The sequence below is a fragment of the Mytilus trossulus genome, chromosome 7 (assembly GCF_036588685.1).
Source record: "Mytilus trossulus isolate FHL-02 chromosome 7, PNRI_Mtr1.1.1.hap1, whole genome shotgun sequence".
NCBI lineage: Eukaryota > Metazoa > Mollusca > Bivalvia > Mytilida > Mytilidae > Mytilus > Mytilus trossulus.
This window is the reverse complement of record NC_086379.1, coordinates 61497120-61522151: the sequence shown is the minus strand read 5'-3', so window position 1 is coordinate 61522151 and position 25032 is coordinate 61497120. Positions and strand designations below refer to the sequence as shown.

Here is a 25032-nt window from a genome sequence, read left to right as displayed (position 1 = left end):
AGCGCGCGACAAGATTTTTAAGGGTTACAATTTTAGCGACTTTTCTGTGAGCATTGTTTTTTACTCCTTAAATAGTATAAGTTCTTTTCTTTTTTCTTTTGGTATACTAATAATGAGCTTGTAGGCCTTGATTTCTTTTATTTGCATTATTCTTGTACTATTAAATAATAAAATTGTCAAAAAAACTGAGAAAATTGCATTTAAAATAAAGGATTCAAAGTAGAGACCCCCCCCCCCTTTTTTTTCCCTCCAAAGACCTACTCATCTATGAACCTTGAATCAAAACACCTAAAACTACATGTTCTAAAGTAAGAAGGATGAAGGCAGATTTTGATTTAGTCAGGATTACTCATGGTCTTATCAGTATCAATGAGAAAATGGATAAAATTTGAGTTATCTTTCTTTGTATTCAGAGGTACTCTTACCTGCGGAGGCTTATACAGTAACACAGTAGAAGTGTATACAAAATGGCGTCGATTTTAAATCAACAGACACACGATGTCTGATTTCAAAAATAAAACAGATTTCAAGATAAACGATGTTTTCTTGAGAGTTCATTACAGTTCTCATCTTTCCATTAATTATGATTTTGCTGTGGAACTACGGCAAATGTTGCAAATTAAAATTGAAAGGCTGTTTGATCAAATTGATAATTTTGAGGACTGTTACGACCCATTAGGTAATCTGAATACATACAACCACTAATTATGACACCTGTTGTGACTGTTGATTAGCGTAGGGTCATTAACTTGTCATAATATATCCTCAGGTAAAATGATTGATTTTTTAAAATTGATCAGAAAAACTTCAAAATCGGTAAACAATAATTTTCACGGGTAAATTTGTTGAAAATCGGGATTTTGACTAATTTTACGATCCCGATATCGGGATTCGGGTTGAGGGGTAAAAATCGGGATGATACCGCGAAAATCGGGATAGTTGGCAGGTCTGATAATCTCATAGTATCAGTTTTTTCCCCCATTGTAAATGTGTTATTGTGAAGGAGAATTTTTTAGCACATAATAATATCATACTCACTGGGTCTACATGGTATATTTCTGAAGAATATTGTATTACAGTTAAATGGTGCAAGATATAAATAATGTGTGTTTTTTCTTAACCTGACACATTTGTATTACTATTCCTTGAAATTAAGAAAAAAATATGCATCATAAAAAGATTTAAAATATATATCTACAATATTTCAAACATTGCCTTCAAATTGGAAGAGTACATATCTTTTAATAATTTTTGCATTACCTCAAAAGGAAAAATAAAATAGCACATCCATTTTATTTAATGGTGTTCTGTTGATTTTCATTATACATGTAGTATTATTTTGTGTGTAGCCTTTTTTGTAAAATATATTATAGTAACTTTACATTTCAGAGCTTTTACGTAAATCAGCAGAACATACACTGATGGACATGGTTCAGTTGTTATTTACCAGACTGCCACAATTTAAAGAAGATCCTAAATGGGTGGCTAATATGAAAAAGGTTTGTGGTCATTTTAATAAATCATATCTATATGATCACAAACATGATAAGTTGGAAAAGTACTTCTGATAAAAATGTTAAATATAAGAAGTACATTTGGACAGACAGTCCCTTGTTGATAAAATCTTTGTTGACATCCCTAGTACTCATATGAGAAAATTCATCATCATGAAATTACAGAGGTAAGTGCTTTTAATGCCATCATTTTTTTAATATCAAAAATACAAAAAAGATAATCTGCAGTCCAGTTATACAAATTTGAGGTCAGAAAAAAATATATTAGAATCACTTGTACTTCATAAAATGACACCAAGTTTAAGGATGGTTTTGATCTGAAAATAGGAAGCTGATTTGAAAGTTGATCACATGCAAATTTCATTTTCAAGGTCATTATATTTGAAAAAGCAAAAAATACTTATTGTTGTTTTTCTGGTGAATTTATGAACTTGACAAGAGAAAAAAAAATGAAAAATTCTTTATAATTTAGTTGAAAATGAGGGCTGGTGGAGTGGATCCATCTAGAATGGGTAGAAAGAAGAGATCACCTAAACCAAGACCTAGCAGACAAAAGTATAATCAAGACATTAGTACCTCTACTGGACCGTCAGAAACCAGTCACAACACACAGAATACTGACGAGTCAGAGAATGTAGACACCAGCAGTGGACCAATAGATGGTGTAGCTTATGTTAATGCCCCCAGGGAAAGACTTGCAACCACGCCTGCTACACCTGGGGAGGATGGAGTCATTGATATATGTAAACAATTTCAGGTAAAAGAAATTGTGTAAAAAGGAACAGAATTATATTTTGTTTCCAATTAACCCAAAATATATATTTTATATTCCAAAATTCAGAAAGTTTGGTAACATTTTTATACGACCGCAAAATTTGAAAAAATTTTCGTCATATATTGCTATCACGTTTGCGTCGTGGTCTGTGTCGTCGTTGTCCAAATACTTTTAGTTTTCGCACTCTAACTTTAGTAAAAGTGAATAGAAATCTATGAAATTTTAACACAAGGTTTATGACCACAAAAGGAAGGTTGGGATTGATTTTGGGAGTTTTGGTCCCAACATTTAAGGAAAAAGGGGCCAAAAAGGGCCCAAATAAGCATTTTCTTGGTTTTCGCACTATAACATTTGTTTAAGTAAATAGAAATCTATGAAATTTTGACACAAGGTTTATGACCACAAAAGAAAGGTTGGGATTGATTTTGGGAGTTTTGGTTCCAACCGTTTAGGAATTAGGGGCCAAAAAGGGACCCAAATAAGCATTTTTCTTGGTTTTCGCACCATAACTGTAGTAAAAGTAAATAGAAATCTATGAAATTTTAACACATGGTTTATGACCATAAAAGGAAGGTTGGTATTGATTTTGGTCCCAACAGTTTATGAATAAAGGGCCCAAAGGGTCCAAAATTAAACTTCGTTTGATTTCATCAAAAATCGAATAATTGGGGTTATTTGATATGCCGAATCTTACTGTGTATGTAGATTCTTAATTTTTGGTCCTGTTTTCAAATTGGTCTACATTAAGGTCCAAAGGGTCCAAAATTAAACTTAGTTTGATTTTAATAAAAATTGAATCCTTGGGTTTCTTTGATATGCTGAATCTAAAAATGTACTTAGATTTTTAGGCAGTGAAGCTGCCTTATGCGAGCACCCTGGATTTGTGTTCTACCTAATAAATGCTGAAATACGTGCCATTGTTATCATCTAGCTGGATATTATGTTATTTATAACTCATTGGACATTTTTTTCATACTTTTCATTCTGGATTACAAAAATATGACCAGAAAAACCTTGAATGAACGACGATTTTCCCAAAAGTTTTGAAGTTGCACATAGGAAGTAGAGCACATTAGGAATCCTTATGTATTTTATTATACCCTGAGCTTTTGGCTAAGATGTCAAAGAACAAATGTATGAAATATTTAATCGCCGTAAATCTCTTAAGACAAGTAGTATAGATTTCCCAAATTACAAAAGTCGTAGGAATATTGTTTGTCATCAATACATAGTCAACTACGTCAGTAGTATTTTTTACAGTTCGGCTGATCACGCTGTTGGCGGCAATTTTGAATTAGAAGACGAAATTTCGTATCTTTTCAATTTGGATGCAGGGGTTCAAATTAGCGGTGGTCCGAGGACTGCTACCTTCCAATTTTGCAGTTGGACTTTCTACTTGGTTACTAGCTACGTCCGACATAACGGACAGACCTTGAAAGAAAATTAAAAAAAAATTCAAACATTTTCACCAAAGTATTCTAATAAACGATCTCAAACTTATTTTCATCATTACTATTCATGACAGTGATGTTCAATTTGTGCAACCGCTAGATTTATACAGAAAATCGCCAACAAATAATGTGTAAATCCGAGTAAAATTGTATCTCACTCCATTTGTCAAAATCAACATTAACAAAAATAAAATGGCTGCCGTGATAAAATTACAATATCGGATCCGATTCCGGAAGCGGATAATGGTAATCCCGGGTATGGCTATCCATTAAAAAAAAAATCCAGACAGGTGACAAAATACATCTATGCATGGTAAATAAATATAAACACTAGAATTGAAAACCAAAAGATATATGTAAAAGAAAGTTAAGCAGAACATATTTTGTACACAAATGTCAAAATCCAATACAATGTGACAGCTGGGAACAGTTTATTTAAGAATTGAATGCTTCTTTTTGTAAATTTATTGGGGTGTAAAAGCGTTGATCGAAGTACATTTTGTATGATGCGAGGAAGCGCTTCATTCTAAAAATGTACGCACGGTCAACGCTTTTACAACCCTATAAAGTTACAAAAAGAAGCATTCAATACTTATAATTACATTTTTAGCTAGGATTATAAAAACACGATTTTCATGAAGTTAAATTTTTAAATTCACCTGTGCACTTTATTGTGGGACCTCGTGTCATCATGAATGAAATGTTATTGTCTCATGCAACTGCTTACGGAATAACATGTGATGTGCAATTAGCCAATCAGAATAATGTATTATAATGAAACATACATCTAATGTAATTATTTAACAATATATATGTTCCTGCAAGGATTTGTATAGTTATTATATAACTATACAAATCCATGGTTCCTGGTTACTGAACACAGTATAAATTTTCTTTATCAGTGATAAATGTTGGTAATGCATGTTAGATGCTAATGTTAAACATATTACTGCAATTTCAAGGGGTATTTTTTTTCTTCTCAATTTGGATGGGTCAGTTAAAATAGCTGGAAGTTTCTTATATAAAAAAAAAGATGTGGTATGATTGTCAATGAGACAACTGTCCACAAGAGACCAAAATGACACAGACATTAACAACTATAGGTCATTGTACAGCCTTCAACAATGAGCAAAGCCCATACCATTACCACATAGTCAGCTACTAAAGGCCCTGATAAGACAATGTGAAACAATTTAAACGAGAAAACTATTAGCCTTATTTATATATTTTTTTTTAACTAAAAACAAATATGAAACACATACACAAACGACAACCACTGAATTACAGGATCCTGACTTTGGACAGGCACAAATAGTGCAACTATATATATGATACCTGAATGTCAGCAAATCTTAATATACATGTGGAGTCCATTGGGCCACTCTACCTCATCCTGTAACTGTTGATAACTTTGAAACGGATGAGATCCCCACCCTCGACCATATACATTCATGTATGAGACTAATTAACTAATCAAATGAAATATATGGGAAGTCCCCAGGGTCACCCCCACCCCCTCATGTTTTAGAACTTGGAAAGTCGAGATCCCCACTCCTAAACCATATTTATTCATGTATGGGACAATATATAAATAATCAAATGAAATATAGGGGGAGTCCCTGGGGGTCACCCCATCCCTCCTGTTTGATAACTTGGTAACGGGCGAGATCCCCACCCCTAAACCATATATATCTACGTATGGGACAATATAACAAATCATATGAAATATAGGTGGAGTTCGTGGAGCCATTCTTCCCCTTCCGGTTTGAGAATTTGGAAACAGTTGAGATCACCAATCTTAAACCATATATATTCATGTATGGGACAATATTGCAAATCAAAGGAATAATGGGGGTCCCTAGGGACTTTTCATCCTCCAGTTTGAGAACTTGGAAACATTCGAGATCCTCAACCCTAAACCATATTTATTCATGTATGGGACATTATAACTATTCAAATGAAATATAGGGGAGTTCTCTGGGGTCACCCCACCACTCCTGTTTGAGAACTTGGTAATGGTCAAGATCCCCACCCCTGAACCATATATATTCATGTATGGGACAATATAACAAATCATATGAAATATAGATGGAGTTCGTGGGGCCACTCTCACTCATACTTTTACAAGCTCGTACTAAAGTCAATTTGAACTACTAACAGTCAACCAATTTTAACGTTAACTATCAACTAGAAGAACTGCAATCATTGCAAAGGTGTACCACTGCAGACTCATAACCATGAATAAAATATACTTGATATATGTGTTGCTTTTAAAAACTTTTGACAAAATATGAATTATTTGCCTCAATAATTAATTCATTAAATGAACATAAATGTACAATATATGACTGTTTAATGTTTGTTCTTTTTAAAAAATCTTTAAAAAAAAAGTTGAATCAACATTGCCACAGTTTTTATAATTATGCCTTGGTTTTTGGTTAACTGCCTACAGCGCTTACATTGCTTTGATTTATTATTGGCCCAGTTTTCTAGTTGGTCCAAATCGGGGTCCAAAATTAAACTTTGTTTGATTTCATTAAAAATTGAGTAATTGGGGTTCTTTGATATGCCAAATCTAACTGTGTATGTAAATTCTTAATTTTTGGTCCCGTTTTAAAATTGGTCTACATTAAAGTCCAAAGGGTCCAAAATTAAACTAAGTTTGATTTTAACAAAAATTGAATTCTTGGGCCTGAATCTAAACATGTACTTAGATTTTTGATTATGGGCCCAGTTTTCAAGTTGGTCCAAATCAGGATCCAAAATTATGATAATAAGTGTTGTGCAATAGCAAGAAATTTTCAATTGCACAGTGTTCGGCAATAGCAAGAAATCTTCAATTGCACAGTATTGTGCAATAGCAAATATTTTCAATTGCACAGTATTGCACAATAGCAAGAAATATCTAATTGCACAATATTGTGCAATAGCAAGAAATTCCAATTAGATTTCAATTGGAGTTATCTTTCTTTGTCCACAATAGTAGTTGAATCAACTTAAATCATTGTTTTATACAATATACAATGTATATTCACTTTTACTACCAACTGATAGATTAAAACAATCTTTACCTTTCAGTGATAACAAGCACTTTTATTACATTTTAATATTTTATGATGTATTTAAATGAGTAGTTATTGTGCAAACTTCATTAGAAATTTGAATTGAGATCGGTTTTGAAATAAGGGAAAGGGGGATAAATAAAAAGAAAATTTCTTCATTTTTTTTGTTGAGAGAATTAATATTCAACAGCATAGTGAATTGCTCAAAGGCAAAAATTTTTTTTAAAGTTCATTCGACCACATTCATTCTGTGTCAGAAACCTATGCTGTGTCAACTATTTAATCATAATCCAAATTTAGAGCTGAATCCAGCTTGAATGTTGTGTCCATACCCAACTGTTCAGGGTTCAACCTCTGCGGTCGTATAAAGCTGCGCCCTGCGGAGCATTTGGTTATTATTGTAAAAATTGCAACTGGATAGGCTTTTCAAATTTAAAAAAAAATGCAATTCATTTAGAAAGATTCATTCGTTTCCAGCAGTATCTTAAAATTGCATTACATTGTAATTGCTCTGGCATTGCTTAACATTCGTCAACAAATACAATAACAAATACACTGAATTTACGTTTTAAAATATGTTTTATCATTTCATGAATTTTGATAAAAATCTTTTGCTTTTATTTGACACAAGTATATTATGAAATAATGGTCAGTTTCATTATAGAAAAGAAATATTTTAGGTAAACAACTAATAAACACCTACAGAAGATGTCTGTTACAAATGAAAAAAATAACAAATTTTAATTGTGTGTTCTATTTCAGTTTATTAATTTCTGAAATAAGTAGGTGTTTGTTGTTTTAAAGGTTTTCCAAAGGAATTTATCACAAATGATGGCTAATACTATTTGTATGTTTAGGTATTTATTTATTTGTATATTTAAATAGGAGGCAGCTCAAAAGGAAATAGTACAGATGCATAATGCAAACCAGGAAGAGCCAGAGGAAATCTCTACACAGGAGAGTTTATTACAGGGGACATCACTGGAGGATAGTACTGAACAACCAGTACCTTCTGTACCTGTGGTATTATCATTGCCTGAGGAAGAGGATATGATGAGGGTATTTGTTTATTCTTCAAAAATATTTAATAAAATCTGAACCATTCAGAACATTATATTAAAGTTATAAGAAACCTCAAATTATAACTCAATGGATAGTTTTTATTATAAAACTTATGAACATATACTTTTTTTTCTGAAGAAAATTCTTTAATTTGTTCATATTTAGCAGAAGTTTACTTTATTTTAATTGCTGCCTTCATATTTTCCATAAGCAAAGTGACCTTAGTGTGACCCATCTTGATAAAATCCGGTGATTGCAATATGCATGGATGTCCTTAAAATAAACTATTATCTGATTGTACACATTATACATGTGCTCTATATCCATGGTTTTTTGTTGATTATTGACAAATAGGTGACAATCTTTAAACTTCGGCTTCAAACATGAACTTTAATTACCTTCCATATTTTCACAACAACACTGAATGATTAAAAAAAAAATTATGATTATACGAAATTTATGCAAAAAAAATGATAAAATCGTGCATAGAAGACTAAGTTTATGATGTTTGTATGCATTGGTTCAACAATTGGAATAACATATTTCACCGGTCACTCTTTTCATATGACTTTAAAATCTCTATATTTTGAAATCAGAGTTCGTAGTCAATACAGTGGCTATTCTGAATTTTAGTCATGATTGTTTTAATGGGCTAAAAAAACCAACCTAACTGAATAATAATTTTTGACAGTCTATAAATTTCAAATAAAAAAATTTAGAATGCTCCACTAGCTTATTGATTTCATTGGTGTAACAGGTCCTTTTAAAAATTAAAACTGCTTGCTACATGTCCCTAGGCTGACCATTACTTCAAACGCCAGAGTATATAAAAAAAAAATACTATCATGCAGCATTACTATGCATATAGATGGTAATTGTGTACATATTTGGTTATTAAGAAATCTTGTTTTGTAGTGAAGTTCTTTAATGGTTCATCACTATCAAATTATTGTTAACAATTGCTTTATCTCCTACTTTGTAATGAATAATATAATTTCATTAATTTTGTTTAAATTTAGTGAAAACAGATACTGCTTTTACTTAATTCTCTTTATTTGTCCTCATAATAAAAAAAAATATTTGCAGAAATCTTCGAGTGAGACAGATCTGTACCAAGGAAATGAGCGACTAGGTGTGTTACAGTCTGAGATTTGTGATGACTCTGAATCTATACACTCCACGACAGACATGTCAGAGACAGCTTCACAAGATGATTTTATTAATTCACAAGGAGTTAGATTTATGCCACATTCACATAGTAAAGAAGGTTTGTATTATATTATTTATATTACATATGTGAATTCAGAAGTATCATATGTTTTCTTCATTCTGTTTTTGTTGATAAAACATGTCATGTTAATAAAATAGATATGTATATTCTGGTAGAGATATTTGTAGGCAGCAATTCCTGAATACAATATTTAACCTTTTTGTTTCATTTCCAGCAATTAGATTGAATAATGAACACAATGTTATCACAGTTATTTCTGAAATTAAAATACTCAGTAGATCAAATATGAGTTAAAATAATTCCAAACAATGTCTAAATAAACTCATATTTCCAGTTTTTGTTTTATCTTAGAATTCAAGTCCAGTTATTATAATGGACAGTTCATATGTTTACTGTATTTATTTATAAATAGCATTGCTTTATTACAGTACACTAACCATTGTAGTCAATTCTTTAAGAAACTTTCTGACCATTATTAACTTAAGGGATACGCAAAATTGATGATTAGGATAAGGGTTAGTAAATTTTATAAATTTCCTGTATACAAAACCTTGAAACTTTCGAAAAAATAAAGGATTTTCTTATCCCAGGCAAAGATTACCTAAGCCGTATTTGGCACAACTTTTTGAAATATTGGATCCTCAATGCTCTTCAACTTTGTACTTGTTTGACTTTATAAATATTTTGATATGAGCGTCACTGATGAGTCTTATGTAGATGAAACGCTCGTCTGGCGTACTAAATTGTAATCCTGCTACCTTTGATAACTAATAAGGCCATGATTTGTTTAATTTTATGATTAAATATGGGTTAGGGGTAATTTAATGTAACCCTATTAAATGTCCTCTTCCAAAAGTTTTGTTAGTATTTAGAATTTATTGTGTACATCAGTTTAAGATTTTGGTTTTTTTTCAGGCTCAGGACCCCTTCTTCCATATGGTTTACCATGTGTGAGGGAGTTATTTAGGTTCCTGATATCCCTGACCAATCCACTAGACAGACACAATACAGATGTAATGATACACATGGGTCTCAGTCTACTGGCCGTGGCATTCGAGTCTGGTGCTGATCATATAGGACAGTATGAATCTCTACTCTTCTTAGTCAAAGATGAAATGTGTAGACATCTATTCCTAGTAAGTTTATCATAAATAGATGTTAGAATTCTTTGCTTTACTGGCATTTTATTTTAACTTCAGAAAACATGAAAGTTTAAACTTTTGAACAAAAATTAATTGAATTTAAGGTACCCGACAATGTACAACATTTGCATTTACCTCAAAGTTGTCAAATATTTTAATTTGATAGTAACCCAAGTTTATTTTGATCTACAATGATGATGTTGAATGAAAAAGTATTTCACATTAGAGAAATCTTTCAGCAGTTATGCATAAGTCCTATAAGCAAACTAGACTTATTATTATTTTGACAGGAGCAGGATGATATTTCATTGGTGTTGCTCTTCAAAATGATTTAAATGCATCACCAGGTCCTATATCTGTCTCATTATACAATATAAAGCATAGAGATACATTCTTGTTATGATATCTACCAATGATTTACATTTCAGTTGTTACAGTCTGAGAGGTTGTCATTGTTTTCTGCTTCCATTAGAGTTTGTTTTTTGGTCTTTGAATCAATCAGAAGCCATCTCAAATTTCAACTAGAGGTAAAGTATAAAAAAATTTCAAGGTAATACAAAGTAAGAGACAAGCTTTCTATATCTTCACAAAGATGGAGGTAAGATTTGTTTGTATATGTGTATTCTGTTGGTAAAATCTTGAAGCATGACATTTTATGATATTGTTGTTTATTACTTTTTATTGAGCTTTGCTGAAAGGAGAAGTAGCCTGTATCTGTCATTCTTAAAACATGCAGTGTTTATTGGAGTTCATAACTATGGATACTTGTATAATAGTTGAACTGTATGTTAATGCCAAAAAAAAAAAATATGTCTGCTTACTGTTACCCAACCAACCCTTATTTGAGCGCCGACCCTAAGCCATTTTATTTCCGTTGTAAAGTGAAAAATTAATAGAACTTGTGTCTAACCTTGCATGATAATAGAGAAAAGAAGCTCTCATATAGGTACTAAGAAAAAAATGGATTCTGTTACAATTTTGTTTGATTTGTTGTTTATTTTAAAGTTAGCCAATTTTAATTTGTGATGTTTAGGTTACACTGTCTTGTCAAGTTCATAAAACATTGTAGAATTTACTAAAATGAAAAAAAAAATATGTTTTTGTTGTAAACTCATTAAAAGTTGTCTATATCATACAAAATAGTCAGGGTTAAGTAATTTAGGTTTAATCTTGTGATAATATAAGTCATACTGTTTATATTAGTCTCTATTTATATTTTTTTTTGTGTTATTTTTTATATCATTCTACCAAATTGAGATAGAAAATTATTGTTAAAAATCAACTGTGCACCTGTCATTAGGCAAAATACAGATAAACAGATAATTCTCCATCTTGAGGCTGTTTTTCAGTCACATCTTTGTAGCTGAGAATAAAAATTCTTGTTTGTGAAAAACATAGTTAATCTATAGAAACATAGATAATCTATAATTATTGCTATTTTACAAAAAATTTCCTTTGAACTTACTGACTGATAATTTCCTTTATCGGTAATTCGTATATTTTCCCTTTGATCTTACTGCCTAATATTTCGTATCAACGTACTGGCTGTATCATTGAAAATATTAGGCAATAAATTGTGTGACGTCATAATTACCAATAAACAGAATAATAGGCAGTTGAGTTTTTGATACTGACTATATCATATGCAATATCTTAACTCGCCCTAACAGGCTCGTCTAGATATTCCACATGATATAGTCAGTATCAAAAACTCAACTACCTATTATTCTATATTTCTCAGCACAGTAAAGTGATATGAGAAATTAAAGCTAGAAACTAAGGGGGCACCTGCCATTGTCAATGATTATTTCTGTGAACTTATACTTTTCTTTGCAGATGTACCTGACCAAGCTATCTGATATTATTATATCAGAATCTCCCAGAGTTATGTATGAAACCAGAGAGATAGCATTAGATGCCATTGTACAGTTGTTCAAGATTCCAGGCATGGTGACAGAATTGTTTATTAACTATGACTGTGATTTATACTGCTCTAATCTGTTTGAAGATACTACAAAGTTGTTGTCTAAGGTAAATCCACACACATCTATCAAGTTTTGTTTAAATGGTTTTACTTGAACTACAACCCATAATGCAATTGATTGTTATATCTAAATACTAAACTGTTTTCCCTCTATTGTTCACATTGTGTTAGCACACTCAACACATCATACTGGTTCTAATTTTATTGTTTTACTAAAGATGCCATAAATTTTGTACCAGTATTTCATTATCTTGATACTCACTTTTAATACTATAAAGTCAAATTGGCATCAACTGATGTCTTTTGGACAAAAATACTCTAAAACTAACTATTTCTTTTAAATATTTTAATGAAATAACATGAACCAACAATGTCAAAAATTAACAATTCACAATACAAAGCACTTGATAACAATAACATTGGTGACAATACACACAACAAAGCACTAGATAACAATACATAGGTAACAATTAGCAGTCTCTGGAGAATACACAGAAATCTTCTGTCAGTGACTGTACAGTAGTGTCATTGTCATGTTGTGTACGTCTCGGTGAACTCTCTGGTGTGCTTGATGAAGGAGTGGAGTTGGCAGACTTCATGATCAGGGTAGATAACTCTTGGACTTGGTTCCATTTCTTCTCTCTGTATTGATTGTACATCTTACGGATACCAAGTGTAGTTGACTTCTGGATCATCAAATGGTTATTGTAAACCATGACTACCATTGATGTCAGCTGTAAACATGTAGTGGTCTAGTTGCTGGATTTTGCCTTCTAGTAAATTGAGTTGAGTAACTGCTTGGTCATGTGCTGTGAGTAAGGCCTTGAGCTGGTTAGCATAGTCTAGAACAGTAGAGTATTCCATTATTGGTTTGGTAGTATGTTGGTTGGTTAGAGGACTTGTTAAGTGATTTGAATACCTTTCCCCAAATTATGGTCCTGTATATACATCTTTACAAATTACTCAAAATTAAAGTAAGCTTGGGTTGGGCTTGTGTTTGTGATAAAATCTTCTCACCTTTGTTACTTCCTGTCTGTAAGATTAAAAGATTTTAAAACAAAACAATTACTTAAAAAGTACAGATAAAAGAGATTGATCAAATAATTATTAAAGATGAAAGAAATTAATCAATTCATAATTAAAAATGTAAGAAATTAATCAATTGATAATTGAAGATGAAAGAAATAAATCAATTGATAATTGAAGATGAAAGAAATTAATTAAGTAATAATTGAGGACAAAAGAAATTAATCAAACAGTAATTAAAGGTCAAGAAATTAATCAAGTAATTGTTTGTAAGAGAATTTTTTATCAATAATTGAAATAAAATATTTTTTTGAAGTAATAATAATAAAAAAATAGAAGATAATTTTGAATAGAATTATTTTTTTAAAGGGGCACTAGCTGTCAAATTCATGGTCACCGATTTGACTCAAATTCTTATATTTGATTTATAACAATGTAAAACATTTATCCAAACTATAAAAAGTCCAAAATAAACAGTTTACGGAGCATGGGGTAGATAACATATAGGTTTGTTTGGTGTGTATTTTAGTCCAGACGCCATCTAACTAACGGTTTGACCTCAGATGACCATATAAGCGATGTAAACATAAATAAAGATATGAATAGATTAAACCAACACTTCCATTCTCAGTTTTACTTGCAATTGGATTTTTATAGGTCTGTTTGATTTTATTTTATAGATTAAAAATAGATGTTTCTCATTGTTTTTAACCGTACATAAGAATGATTTTATGTGCATCGAATTAGTAATCAAATGATTGACCGTAGTTTCACTTTCATTGTTGACATTCTTTTTCTTTAAATAACCAGTACACGAACAATGCATGCGTTGTCAATCTCTAGCCAGGGATTAAATTGAAGTTCACATGAATACTGATTTAAAGAGGTCGACTAATTCACTTGCAAGTGAATCACTAATTATCAATGTTTCTTAGGCCACGGTTTTTTAATTTGTTGGTTTACGGATTTTCTCCATGAAAAAGTCGAGTCGGTCGGTAGGGAAAAAAAAGAAAAAAAAAGATCTTTCAAGACGGAAAACATATGCAAAATAAAAATATATTTCACCTTTCTAATAATATGTTTGTCATACTATTTTTTCATCGTTCTTAAATTTTAGTTTGATGAAATATTATTGCTCAGCTGTAAACATCGCATGACATTGTCTAATAATTTCCCGTAAAAAAAGGGGGGTACACTGACAAAGACGAAATTAAATCGTCATTTCACAAACAAGAAAAACAGATTCACGTCAGTTATTTGACTTAGCTTTTAATCAAAACTTGGTGAAAAATAATAAGCACGAAAACTGATAAAGAAAAAAAATGTAAAAACGTCGTACGAAAATAAGTTTCAACACACGTGTCAAAAACGTAATAGACTCGTCCACTGGAAAAACGAGAATATCAGGTTAAATAATCTGTTATCATGCATAATGGTTTAATTTTTAAATTGTTATTTGGATGGAGAGTTGTCTCATTGGCACTCACACCACATCTTCCTATATCTATTCCCGTTTTTTATCCAAATGGACGATATTTTTTTATTATCTGTAAAACAAGAAAATATCAAATGATTTGTTAAAATTCAGTACTTTAACTTGATGTCTTGAACTTCCACCTGTCCACATTTGGACAAGTCTATTTATATGAGAACATGCATCTTACGGACTGGTGACAAATAAGGGAAACGAACTTATTGTGTAATTGGTTTTAAACACAGGTTTCGTTCCGCAAAATTATTTGCGCAAACGACATTTTAAGGTCATTAATAATTGATTTGTCTATTTTTAGAAACGTAAACTAAAAGTTTCATTTTTCTCAACAGAAAGTGTCATCACTTCTGTTAGTGATTAATGCATTTCATTTCATAAAAAAGGATATTTTAATTATTTTTCAGGGATAATGCATTTGTTCGGGTCGGCGAGAATAAAAAAAAGCCTGAAAATTCGATTTTATTTTTATTTTGGAAATCGGCAAAATCGGGTCGGCGGATCCGTAAACCAACAAATTAAAAAATCCTGGCCTTAGAGTAATTTAACAAAATTGAACCTTTTTGGCTGCAAAAAGCGAATTTTTATTTCACTATTTCACTTTCACTATTGATTGAACAAAAAAAAATCAAACTTTTGATTTTTTAAACATCTCCTAGCTAGCGCCCCTTTAATAAACCAAAAAGATGTTTCACAAAATATAATGGAATTTGTTATACAATAAATGATAATGAATGCCATAAAAAGTGCTATAAAAAGTGCCATAATTTTATTGACTATCCAGCATTAGTGGAAGATATTGAACATGTTAAAATAGTTTAATTGGCTATTGTTTAGGTCATTGATGATATTGAAGGTCATTTTTAAGTACATTTCATCCTTTGAAATGAAAATATGTGATTTTTGTCGAGCCTGCAATTTTTGTTGCAGAAAGATTGACATAGGGATAGTAATCTGGCGGCATGAGCTAACCTCTTAAAAGATATTTCAGAAGGTAGAAGACCTGGATCCTTCATACTTAATAAATAGATGCCTTATGTGATGAAGTTTCAATCTGTCATATATCCATTGTTCTTGACCTCATTTTCATGGTTTTGAAAAAGATTTTTAGTATTTTGTATTTTTCTCTTATTATGAGTAAAAGAAGGTCCTCATAGTCGTCAGACAGTCACTTGGCCTAAACCTCATTTCATGGATCAGTGAACAAGGTTAAGTTTTCCATATCTCAGATACTATAAGCAAAAGGTCTCCTATATTAGGTGTTTGGAATTATTGTAAGGTGTACATGTCCAACTGGCAGGTGTCATCTCAGCTTGACCTGATTTTCAGGGTTCAGTGGTTATAGTTTAGTGTTTTGTGTTTTGGTCTGTTTTTCTTGTACTGTATGCACAAGGTATACTATAGTTGGTGTATGGATTGATTGAAAGTATTACATGTCCAAATGGCTGGTGTCATCTGACCTTGACTTCATTTTTATGGTTCATTGGTCAGAGTGAAGTTTTTGAGTTTTTGTCTTTTTTTTTAATATTATATACAATAGGTCAACTATACTTGGTGTATGGAAATATTTTATGATGAACATGTCAGTCTCATAGGTTTATTTTGACCTTGAACTTATTTTCATAGTTCATTGCTCAACTATAATTAAGGCCTAGATTGATTGGTAAGTGTATATGTCTGTCTGGCATGGTTCATCTGACTTTGACCTCATTTTCATGTTCAATTTTCCTTACTATAAATTAAGACTGATAAAATTTCAACTTAAAACATTTATATTTTCATTATTTTTATTATAGAAGTTATCAACAATGTCAAATAAATAACAATAAACACAACAAAGCACTAGATAATGATTGACAATACAAAGCACTAGATAACAATACATAGGTAACAATTAGCAGTCTCTGGAGAATACACAGAAATCTTCTGTCAGTGACTGTACAGTAATGTCATTGTCATGTTGTGTACGTCTCAGTGAACTCTCTGGTGTGCTTGATGAAGGAGTGGAGTTGGCAGACTTCATGATCAGGGTAGATAACTCTTGGACTTGGTTCCATTTCTTCTCTCTGTATTGATTGTACATCTTACGGATACCAAGTGTAGTTGACTTCTGGATCATCAAATGGTTATTGTAACCATGACTACCATTGATGTCAGCTGTAAACATGTAGTGGTCTAGTTGCTGGATTTTGCCTTCTAGTAAATTGAGTTGAGTAACTGCTTGGTCATGTGCTGTGAGTAAGGCCTTGAGCTGGTTAGCATAGTCTAGAACAGTAGAGTATTCCATTATTGGTTTGGTAGTATGTTGGTTGGTTGGACGACTTGTTAAGTGATTTGAATACCTTTCCCCAAATTATGGTCCTGTATATATATCTTTACAAATTACTCAAAATTAAAGTAAGCTTGGGTTGGGCTTGTGTTTGTGATAAAATCTTCTCACCTTTGTTACTTCCTGTCTGTAAGATTAAAAGATTTTAAAACAAAACAATTACTTAAAAAGTACAGATAAAAGAGATTGGTCAAATAATTATTAAAGATGAAAGAAATTAATCAATTCATAATTAAAAATGTAAGAAATTAATCAATTGATAATTGAAGATGAAAGAAATTAATCAATTGATAATTGAAGATGAAAGAAATTAATTAAGTAATAATTGAGGACAAAAGAAATTAATCAAACAGTAATTAAAGGTCAAGAAATTAATCAAGTAATTGTTTGTAAGAGAATTTTTTATCAATAATTGAAATAAAATATTTTTTTGAAGTAATAATAATAAAAAAATAGAAAATAATTTTGAATAGAATTTTTTTTTTTTAAAGGGGCACTAGCTGTCAAATTCATGGTCACCGATTTGACTCAAATTCTCATATTTGATTTATAACAATGTAAAACATTTATCCAAACTATAAAAAGTCCAAAATAAACAGTTTACTGAGCATGGGGTAGATAACATATAGGTTTGTTTGGTGTGTATTTTAGTCCAGACGCCATCTAACTAACGGTTTGACCTCAGATGACCATATAAGCGATGTAAACATAAATAAAGATATGAATAGATTAAACCAACACTTCCATTCTCAATTTTACTTGCAATTGGATTTTTATAGGTCTGTTTGATTTTATTTTATAGATTAAAAATAGATGTTTCTCATTGTTTTTAACCGCACATAAGAATGATTTTATGTGCATCGAATTAGTAATCAAATGATTGACCGTAGTTTCACTTTCATTGTTGACATTCTTTTTCTTTAAATAACCAGTACACGAACAATGCATGCGTTGTCAATCTCTAGCCAGGGGTTAAATTGAAGTTCACATGAATACTGATTTAAAGAGGTCGACTAATTCACTTGCAAGTGAATCACTAATTATCAATGTTTCTTAGAGTAATTTAACAAAATTGTCCAACTGGCAGGTGTCATCTCACCTTGACCTGATTTTCAGGGTTCAGTGGTTATAGTTTAGTGTTTTGTGTTTTGGTCTGTTTTTCTTGTACTGTATGCACAAGGTATACTATAGTTGGTGTATGGATTGATTGAAATTATTACATGTCCAAATGGCTGGTGTCATCTGACCTTGACCTCATTTTTATGGTTCATTGGTCAGAGTGAAGTTTTTGAGTTTTTGTCTTTTTTTTTTAATATTATATACAATAGGTCAACTATACTTGGTGTATGGAAATATTTTATGATGAACATGTCAGTCTCACAGGTTTATTTTGACCTTGAACTTATTTTCATAGTTCATTGCTCAACTATAATTAAGGCCTAGATTGATTGGTAAGTGTATATGTCTGTCTGGCATGGTTCATCTGACTTTGACCTCATTTTCATGTTCAATTTTCCTTACTATAAATTAAGACTGATAAAATTTCAACTTAAAACATTTATATTTTCATTATTTTTATTATAGAAGTTATCAACAATGTCAAATAAATAACAATAAACACAACAAAGCACTAGATAATGATTGACAATACAAAGCACTAGATAACAATACATAGGTAACAATTAGCAGTCTCTGGAGAATACACAGAAATCTTCTGTCAGTGACTGTACAGTAATGTCATTGTCATGTTGTGTACGTCTCAGTGAACTCTCTGGTTTGCTTGATGAAGGAGTGGAGTTGGCAGACTTCATGATCAGGGTAGATAACTCTTGGACTTGGTTCCATTTCTTCTCTCTGTATTGATTGTACATCTTACGGATACCAACTGAGTTGACTTCTGGATCATCAAATGGTTATTGTAACCATGACTACCATTGATGTCAGCTGTAAACATGTAGTGGTCTAGTTGCTGGATTTTGCCTTCTAGTAAATTGAGTTGAGTAACTGCTTGGTCATGTGCTGTGAGTAAGGCCTTGAGCTGGTTAGCATAGTCTAGAACAGTAGAGTATTCCATTATTGGTTTGGTAGTATGTTGGTTGGTTTGAGGACTTGTTAAGTGATTTGAATACCTTTCCCCAAATTATGCTCCTGTATATATATCTTTACAAATTACTCAAAATTAAAGTAAGCTTGGGTTGGGCTTGTGTTTGTGATAAAATCTTCTCACCTTTGTTACTTCCTGTCTGTAAGATTAAAAGATTTTAAAACAAAACAATTACTTAAAAAGTACAGATAAAAGAGATTGATCAAATAATTATTAAAGATGAAAGAAATTAATCAATTGATAATTGAAGATGAAAGAAATTAATCAATTGATAATTGAAGATGAAAGAAATTAATCAAGTAATAATTGAGAACAAAAAAATTTAATCAAATAATAATTAAAGGTCAAAAATTTATCAAGTAATTGTTTGTTAGAGAATTTTTTTTATCAATAATTGAAATAAAAATATTTTTTTGAAGTAATAATAATAAATAAATAGAAGATAATTTTGAATAGATTTTTTTTTTTTTTAATAAACCGTAATGATGTTTTACAAAATATAATGGAATTTTTTATACAAGAAATGATAACAAATGCCATAAAAAGTGCCATAATTTTATTGACTATACAGCATCATGGAATGATATTGAACATGTTAAAATAGTTCTATTGGCTATTGGTTATGTCATTGATAATATTGAAGGTCATTATATAAGGACATTTCATCCTTTGAAATGAACATATGTGATTTTTTTCAAGCCCAGAAGGTAGAAGACCTGGATCCTTCATTCTTTATAAATAGATGCCTTATGTGATGAAGTTTCAATCTGTCATATATCCATTGTTATTGACCTCATTTCATTGTTTTGAAAAAGATTTAGTATTTTGAAATTTTCTCTTATTATGAGTAACAGGAAGGTCCTCATACTCGTCAGACAGTCACTTGACCTCAATCTCACTTCATGGATCAGTGAACAAGGTTAAGTTTTCCTTATCTCAGATACTATAAGCAAAAGGTCTCCTATATTAGGTGTTTGGAATTATTGTAAGGTGTACCTGTCCAACTGGCAGGTGTCATCTCACCTCGACCTGATTTTCAGGGTTCAGTGGTTAAAGTTTAGTTTTTGTGTTTTGGTCTGTTTTTCTTGTATTGTATGCACAAGGTATACTATAGTTGGTGTATTGAATGATTGAAAGGAGTACATGTCCAAATGGCTGGCGTCATCTGACCTTGACCTCATTTTTATGGTTCATTGGTCAAACTTAAGTTTTGAAGTTTTTGTCTTTTTTTTTAATATTATATACAATAGGTCAATTATACTTAGTGTATGGAAATATTTTATGATGTACATGTCAGTCTCACAGGTCTATTTTGACCTTGACCTTATTTTCACAGGTCATTGCTCAATGTTAAGTTTTTGTGTTTTGCTTTGTTTTTCTTAAAACTACAAGCAATTGTTCATGTGTATTTGGTGTATTGAATGATTATTTAAAAGGTGTTTTTGTCTGTCTGGCATGTATTATCTGACCTTGAACTCATTTTCACAGTTCATTGGTTATTGATAATTTTTCATGGTTATTGATAATTTTTCATGGTTAAGTTTGTTTCTTAGATACTATAAGCAATAGGTCAGTTATAATTCAGGCCTAGATTGATTGGTAAGTGCATGTCTGTCTGGCATGGTTCATCTGACCTTGACCTCATTTTCATGGTTTATTGGTCATTGTTCAATTTTCTTTACTAATTATGTTTCTGGGGAGCGATAAGCAATAGGTCAACTATATTTGGTGTATTGATGGCTTATAAGGTCTATATGTATTTCCTGTTTTGGTTTATATGACCATGACCTCATTTTACAGGTCATGTTAAGTTTATGTGGTACCTGTAATAAAGTTAAGACTATCAACATTAAATCAATATGTTGTTAAAAAAGGCCAGATATTTCAAAGTGTGCACTCTTGTTACATGAGTTATGGGACTTTGACTTTTTAGAGCTGTGATAATAATTAAAAGTGAAAGCTATTGTACTTCTGAGTCCTTGCAGACTGATAAAATTTCAACTTAAAACATTTATATTTTCATTATTTTTATTATATAAAATATCAGCAATGTCAAATAAATAACAATACACACAACAAAGCACTAGATTAAAATAGTTTTGTAATATTCATAATACAAAGCACTAGATTAAAATAGCTTGGTAATATTAACAATACATAGCACTAGATAACAAATGACAAGACATAGCACTAGATAACAATACATAGGTAACAGTCAACAGTCTCTGGAGAATACACAGAAATCTTCTGCCAGTGACTGTACAGTAGTGTCATTGTCATGTTGTGTACGTCTCGGTGAACTCTCTGGTGTGCTAGATGAAGGAGTGGAGTTGGTAGACTTCATGATCAGGGTAGATAACTCTTGGATCTGGTTCCATTTCTTCTCTCTGTATTGATTGTACATCTTACGGATACCAAGCGTAGTTGACTTCTGGATCATCAAATGGTTATGGTAACCATGACTACCATTGATGTCAGCTGTAAACAAGTAGTGGTCTAGTTGCTGGATTTTGCCTTCTAGTAAGTTGAGTTGAGTTGTTGCTTGGTCATGTGCTGTGAGTAAGGTCTTGAGCTGCTGAGCAAAGTCTAGAACAGTAGAGTATTCCATTATTGGTTTGGTAGTATGTTGGTTGGAGGACTAGTTGAGTGATTTGAATACCTTTCCCCAAATTATGCTCCTGTATATATGGCCCGAGAACACAGTTATTTCGTAGTGCATTTCTTTTAGACAATAAATTCAAATTAAAAAAATCGCACCTGCTCTTTCTCAAAAAGATTTTTACAGTGTAGTGTACTACCAGTGAGACAAATAATATCAAAATTATAGAAACTTCTACCAGCTCTAACTCAAAATATTGACTATTCTGTGTTAAGGTGGTGTGAAATTCAGTTTGACAGCTTCAGACGTGCTAAAATTTGACCTTTTAGAACTGGACCAATTTACTTCTTAACATAAAGATTCAGCACCCAATTTTTTTTTACATGTTATTACATCCCCCTACTTGATATTTCATGCATTTAATATCAAGAAATAAATTGGGAAAGTGTATCAAATAAGACATGCAAGTTATACACTGTTTACACTAGGGACTATATTCGTAGACAACGAAAACCAAAGGACGATAACTGTGTCCTTGGACCTAATAGGACAGAAAGACTTGACCAATCTTTATAAAACTTTGCATAATCTAAGCTTAGGCAATTGTGAGATAGGTTGCCAAGTTTCATGGCCATATGACATATATTAGAGACACTAGGGTCATTTTAATATAGACATTTGAATGTTTATTTTTGACGTGTAAATCAAATATCTTCAACTGTCAAGATTTTGGCCTTAAAATTTAAAATTTTGCAAAAATTTGCTTTGTAAATGCTCTTGAATATCAAATATTAAGTATTAAAAGCATCTGAACACTCATTTTATTTATCAGATGTATTGTAATTATTCCAAAGTTAAATTTATATAAGCCTATGCCTGAAAATAGAGATTTTCCAATTTAGGGACGCCTTATATAAATATGCATTTTTCTCAGCCAATTTGAAGATTTTGAAGTTTTTTATGCCTAATTTATTCTTTCATATATATAAAATGTACTTTAAATGTATAGAAAAGTGTCAAAAAGCATACCACATGAGTATAAAATGGTCTTGGGCCATGTAGTACTGAGAATTATTTAGATTCGATTTAGGCGGTAGCCCATATTGACATATAAAAATGCACACAGAAGCTATTAGAAATGAAAATGTGTAACTTTTTGCTCATTTCTATGCTAAGGCGTTATGATACAAGAAGTCTAATTGCAAAAGGACTCTTGCATTTAAATTTTTTAGAAACAATATGGTCTGATGGCCAGTTTTTTCACTTTTCAATGGAAAACTTGCATTTAGTTTTAGCCTTAATAGGCATAAAGTTGGACCACTTACTATCATACAGAGAAAAAAAATGGTAGCCTATGAAAGGAGTAAGGTGTACTGAGTATAATAAAGTGCTTTTTTTACAGATTTAGTGAAATATTTGTGATGGACTACAGATTTGATGTACAAAGCTCTTCACATTTTACATACATCTATTAGGCCGTTTAACCATGACCGTGAATACAAATATCTGCACTTTTTTTCTGTGATAATCTACTTTTCTCTATATCCAGAGTTCACAAATGGTTAATTAAATTTGATTTAATCATAGAAACACAAATATCAGGAACAAAAAAGCTGTCAGATAGAAAGTCAGCATGCCTCTTAGCCATAAAATGTAAACTGCTTTAAAATGCTTATTATAGCCGTAGAATGCCAAAATGGCACATTTTAACAGAATTTCTGTAAACCAAAGATGTAAATCCTTTACTTTGATTGAGTTTGACAAACTGAAACCAGCAAATCATTCAGGAAAGTTGCCAAAGTACAGAATCTAGATTTCATGAATCCATCTCTTAGGCCCGAGAACACAGTTATTTCGTAGTGCATTTCTTTTAGACAATAAATTCAAATTAAAAAAATCGCACCTGCTCTTTCTCAAAAAGATTTTTACAGTGTAGTGTACTACCAGTGAGACAAATAATATCAAAATTATAGAAACTTCTACCAGCTCTAACTCAAAATATTGACAATTCTGTGTTAAGGGGGTGTAAAATTCAGTTTGACAGCTTCAGACGTGCTAAAATTTGACCTTTTAGAACTGGACCAATTTACTTCTTAACATAAAGATTCAGCACCCAATTTTTTTTTACATGTTATTACATCCCCCTACTTGATATTTCATGCATTTAATATCAAGAAATAAATTGGGAAAGTGTATCAAATAAGACATGCAAGTTATACACTGTTTACACTAGGGACTATATTCGTAGACAACGAAAACCAAAGGACGATAACTGTGTCCTTGGACCATATATCTTTACAATTACTCAAAATTAAAGTAAGCTTGGGTTTGGCTTGTGTTTGTGATAAAATCTTCTCACTTTTGTTACTTCCTGTTTGTAAGATTAAAAGATTTTAAAACAAAACAATTACTTAATAAGTACAGATAAAAGAGATTGATCAAATAATTATTAAAGATGAAAGAAATTAATCAATTCATTATTGAAGATGAAAGAAATTAATCAATTCATAATTGAAGATGAAAGAAATTAATCAAGTAATAATTGAGAACAAAAGAATTTAATCAAATAATAATTAAAGGTCAAAAATTTATCAAGTAATTGTTTGTTAGAGAATTTTTTTTATCAATAATTGAAATAAAAATATTTTTTTGAAGTAATAATAATAAATAAATAGAAGATAATTTTGAATAGAATTTTTTTTTTTTTTAATAAACCATAATGATGTTTTACAAAATATAATGGAATTTTTTATACAAGAAATGATAACAAATGCCATAAAAGGTGCCATAATTTTATTGACTATACAGCATCATGGAATGATATTGAACATGTTAAAATAGTTCTATTGGCTATTGGTTATGTCATTGATAATATTGAAGGTCATTATATAAGGACATTTCATCCTTTGAAATGAACATATGTGATTTTTTTCAAGCCCAGAAGGTAGAAGACCTGGATCCTTCATTCTTTATAAATAGATGCCTTATGTGATGAAGTTTCAATCTGTCATATATCCATTGTTATTGACCTCATTTCATTGTTTTGAAAAAGATTTAGTATTTTGAAATTTTCTCTTATTATGAGTAACAGGAAGGTCCTCATACTCGTCAGACAGTCACTTGACCTCAATCTCACTTCATGGATCAGTGAACAAGGTTAAGTTTTCCTTATCTCAGATACTATAAGCAAAAGGTCTCCTATATTAGGTGTTTGGAATTATTGTAAGTTGTACCTGTCCAACTGACAGGTGTTATCTCACCTCG

At 31.2% G+C, this 25032-nt stretch overlaps 1 protein-coding gene across 4 annotated transcripts in view; it reads left to right on the top strand.

The window, feature by feature from the left end:
* The window catches only part of LOC134725480 (Golgi-specific brefeldin A-resistance guanine nucleotide exchange factor 1-like), an 80486-nt gene that overhangs the window by 6306 nt on the left and 49148 nt on the right, over positions 1 to 25032 (top strand). For all 4 annotated transcript variants that reach the window (XM_063589328.1, XM_063589326.1, XM_063589324.1 and 1 more), the window contains exons 7-13: positions 1390 to 1499; positions 1987 to 2271; positions 7688 to 7861; positions 8951 to 9131; positions 10011 to 10231; positions 10666 to 10764; positions 12074 to 12268. In XM_063589328.1, coding sequence (XP_063445398.1) covers positions 1390 to 1499; positions 1987 to 2271; positions 7688 to 7861; positions 8951 to 9131; positions 10011 to 10231; positions 10666 to 10764; positions 12074 to 12268 — 1265 coding nt within the window. The remainder of the gene's footprint in view (positions 1 to 1389; positions 1500 to 1986; positions 2272 to 7687; positions 7862 to 8950; positions 9132 to 10010; positions 10232 to 10665; positions 10765 to 12073; positions 12269 to 25032) is intronic.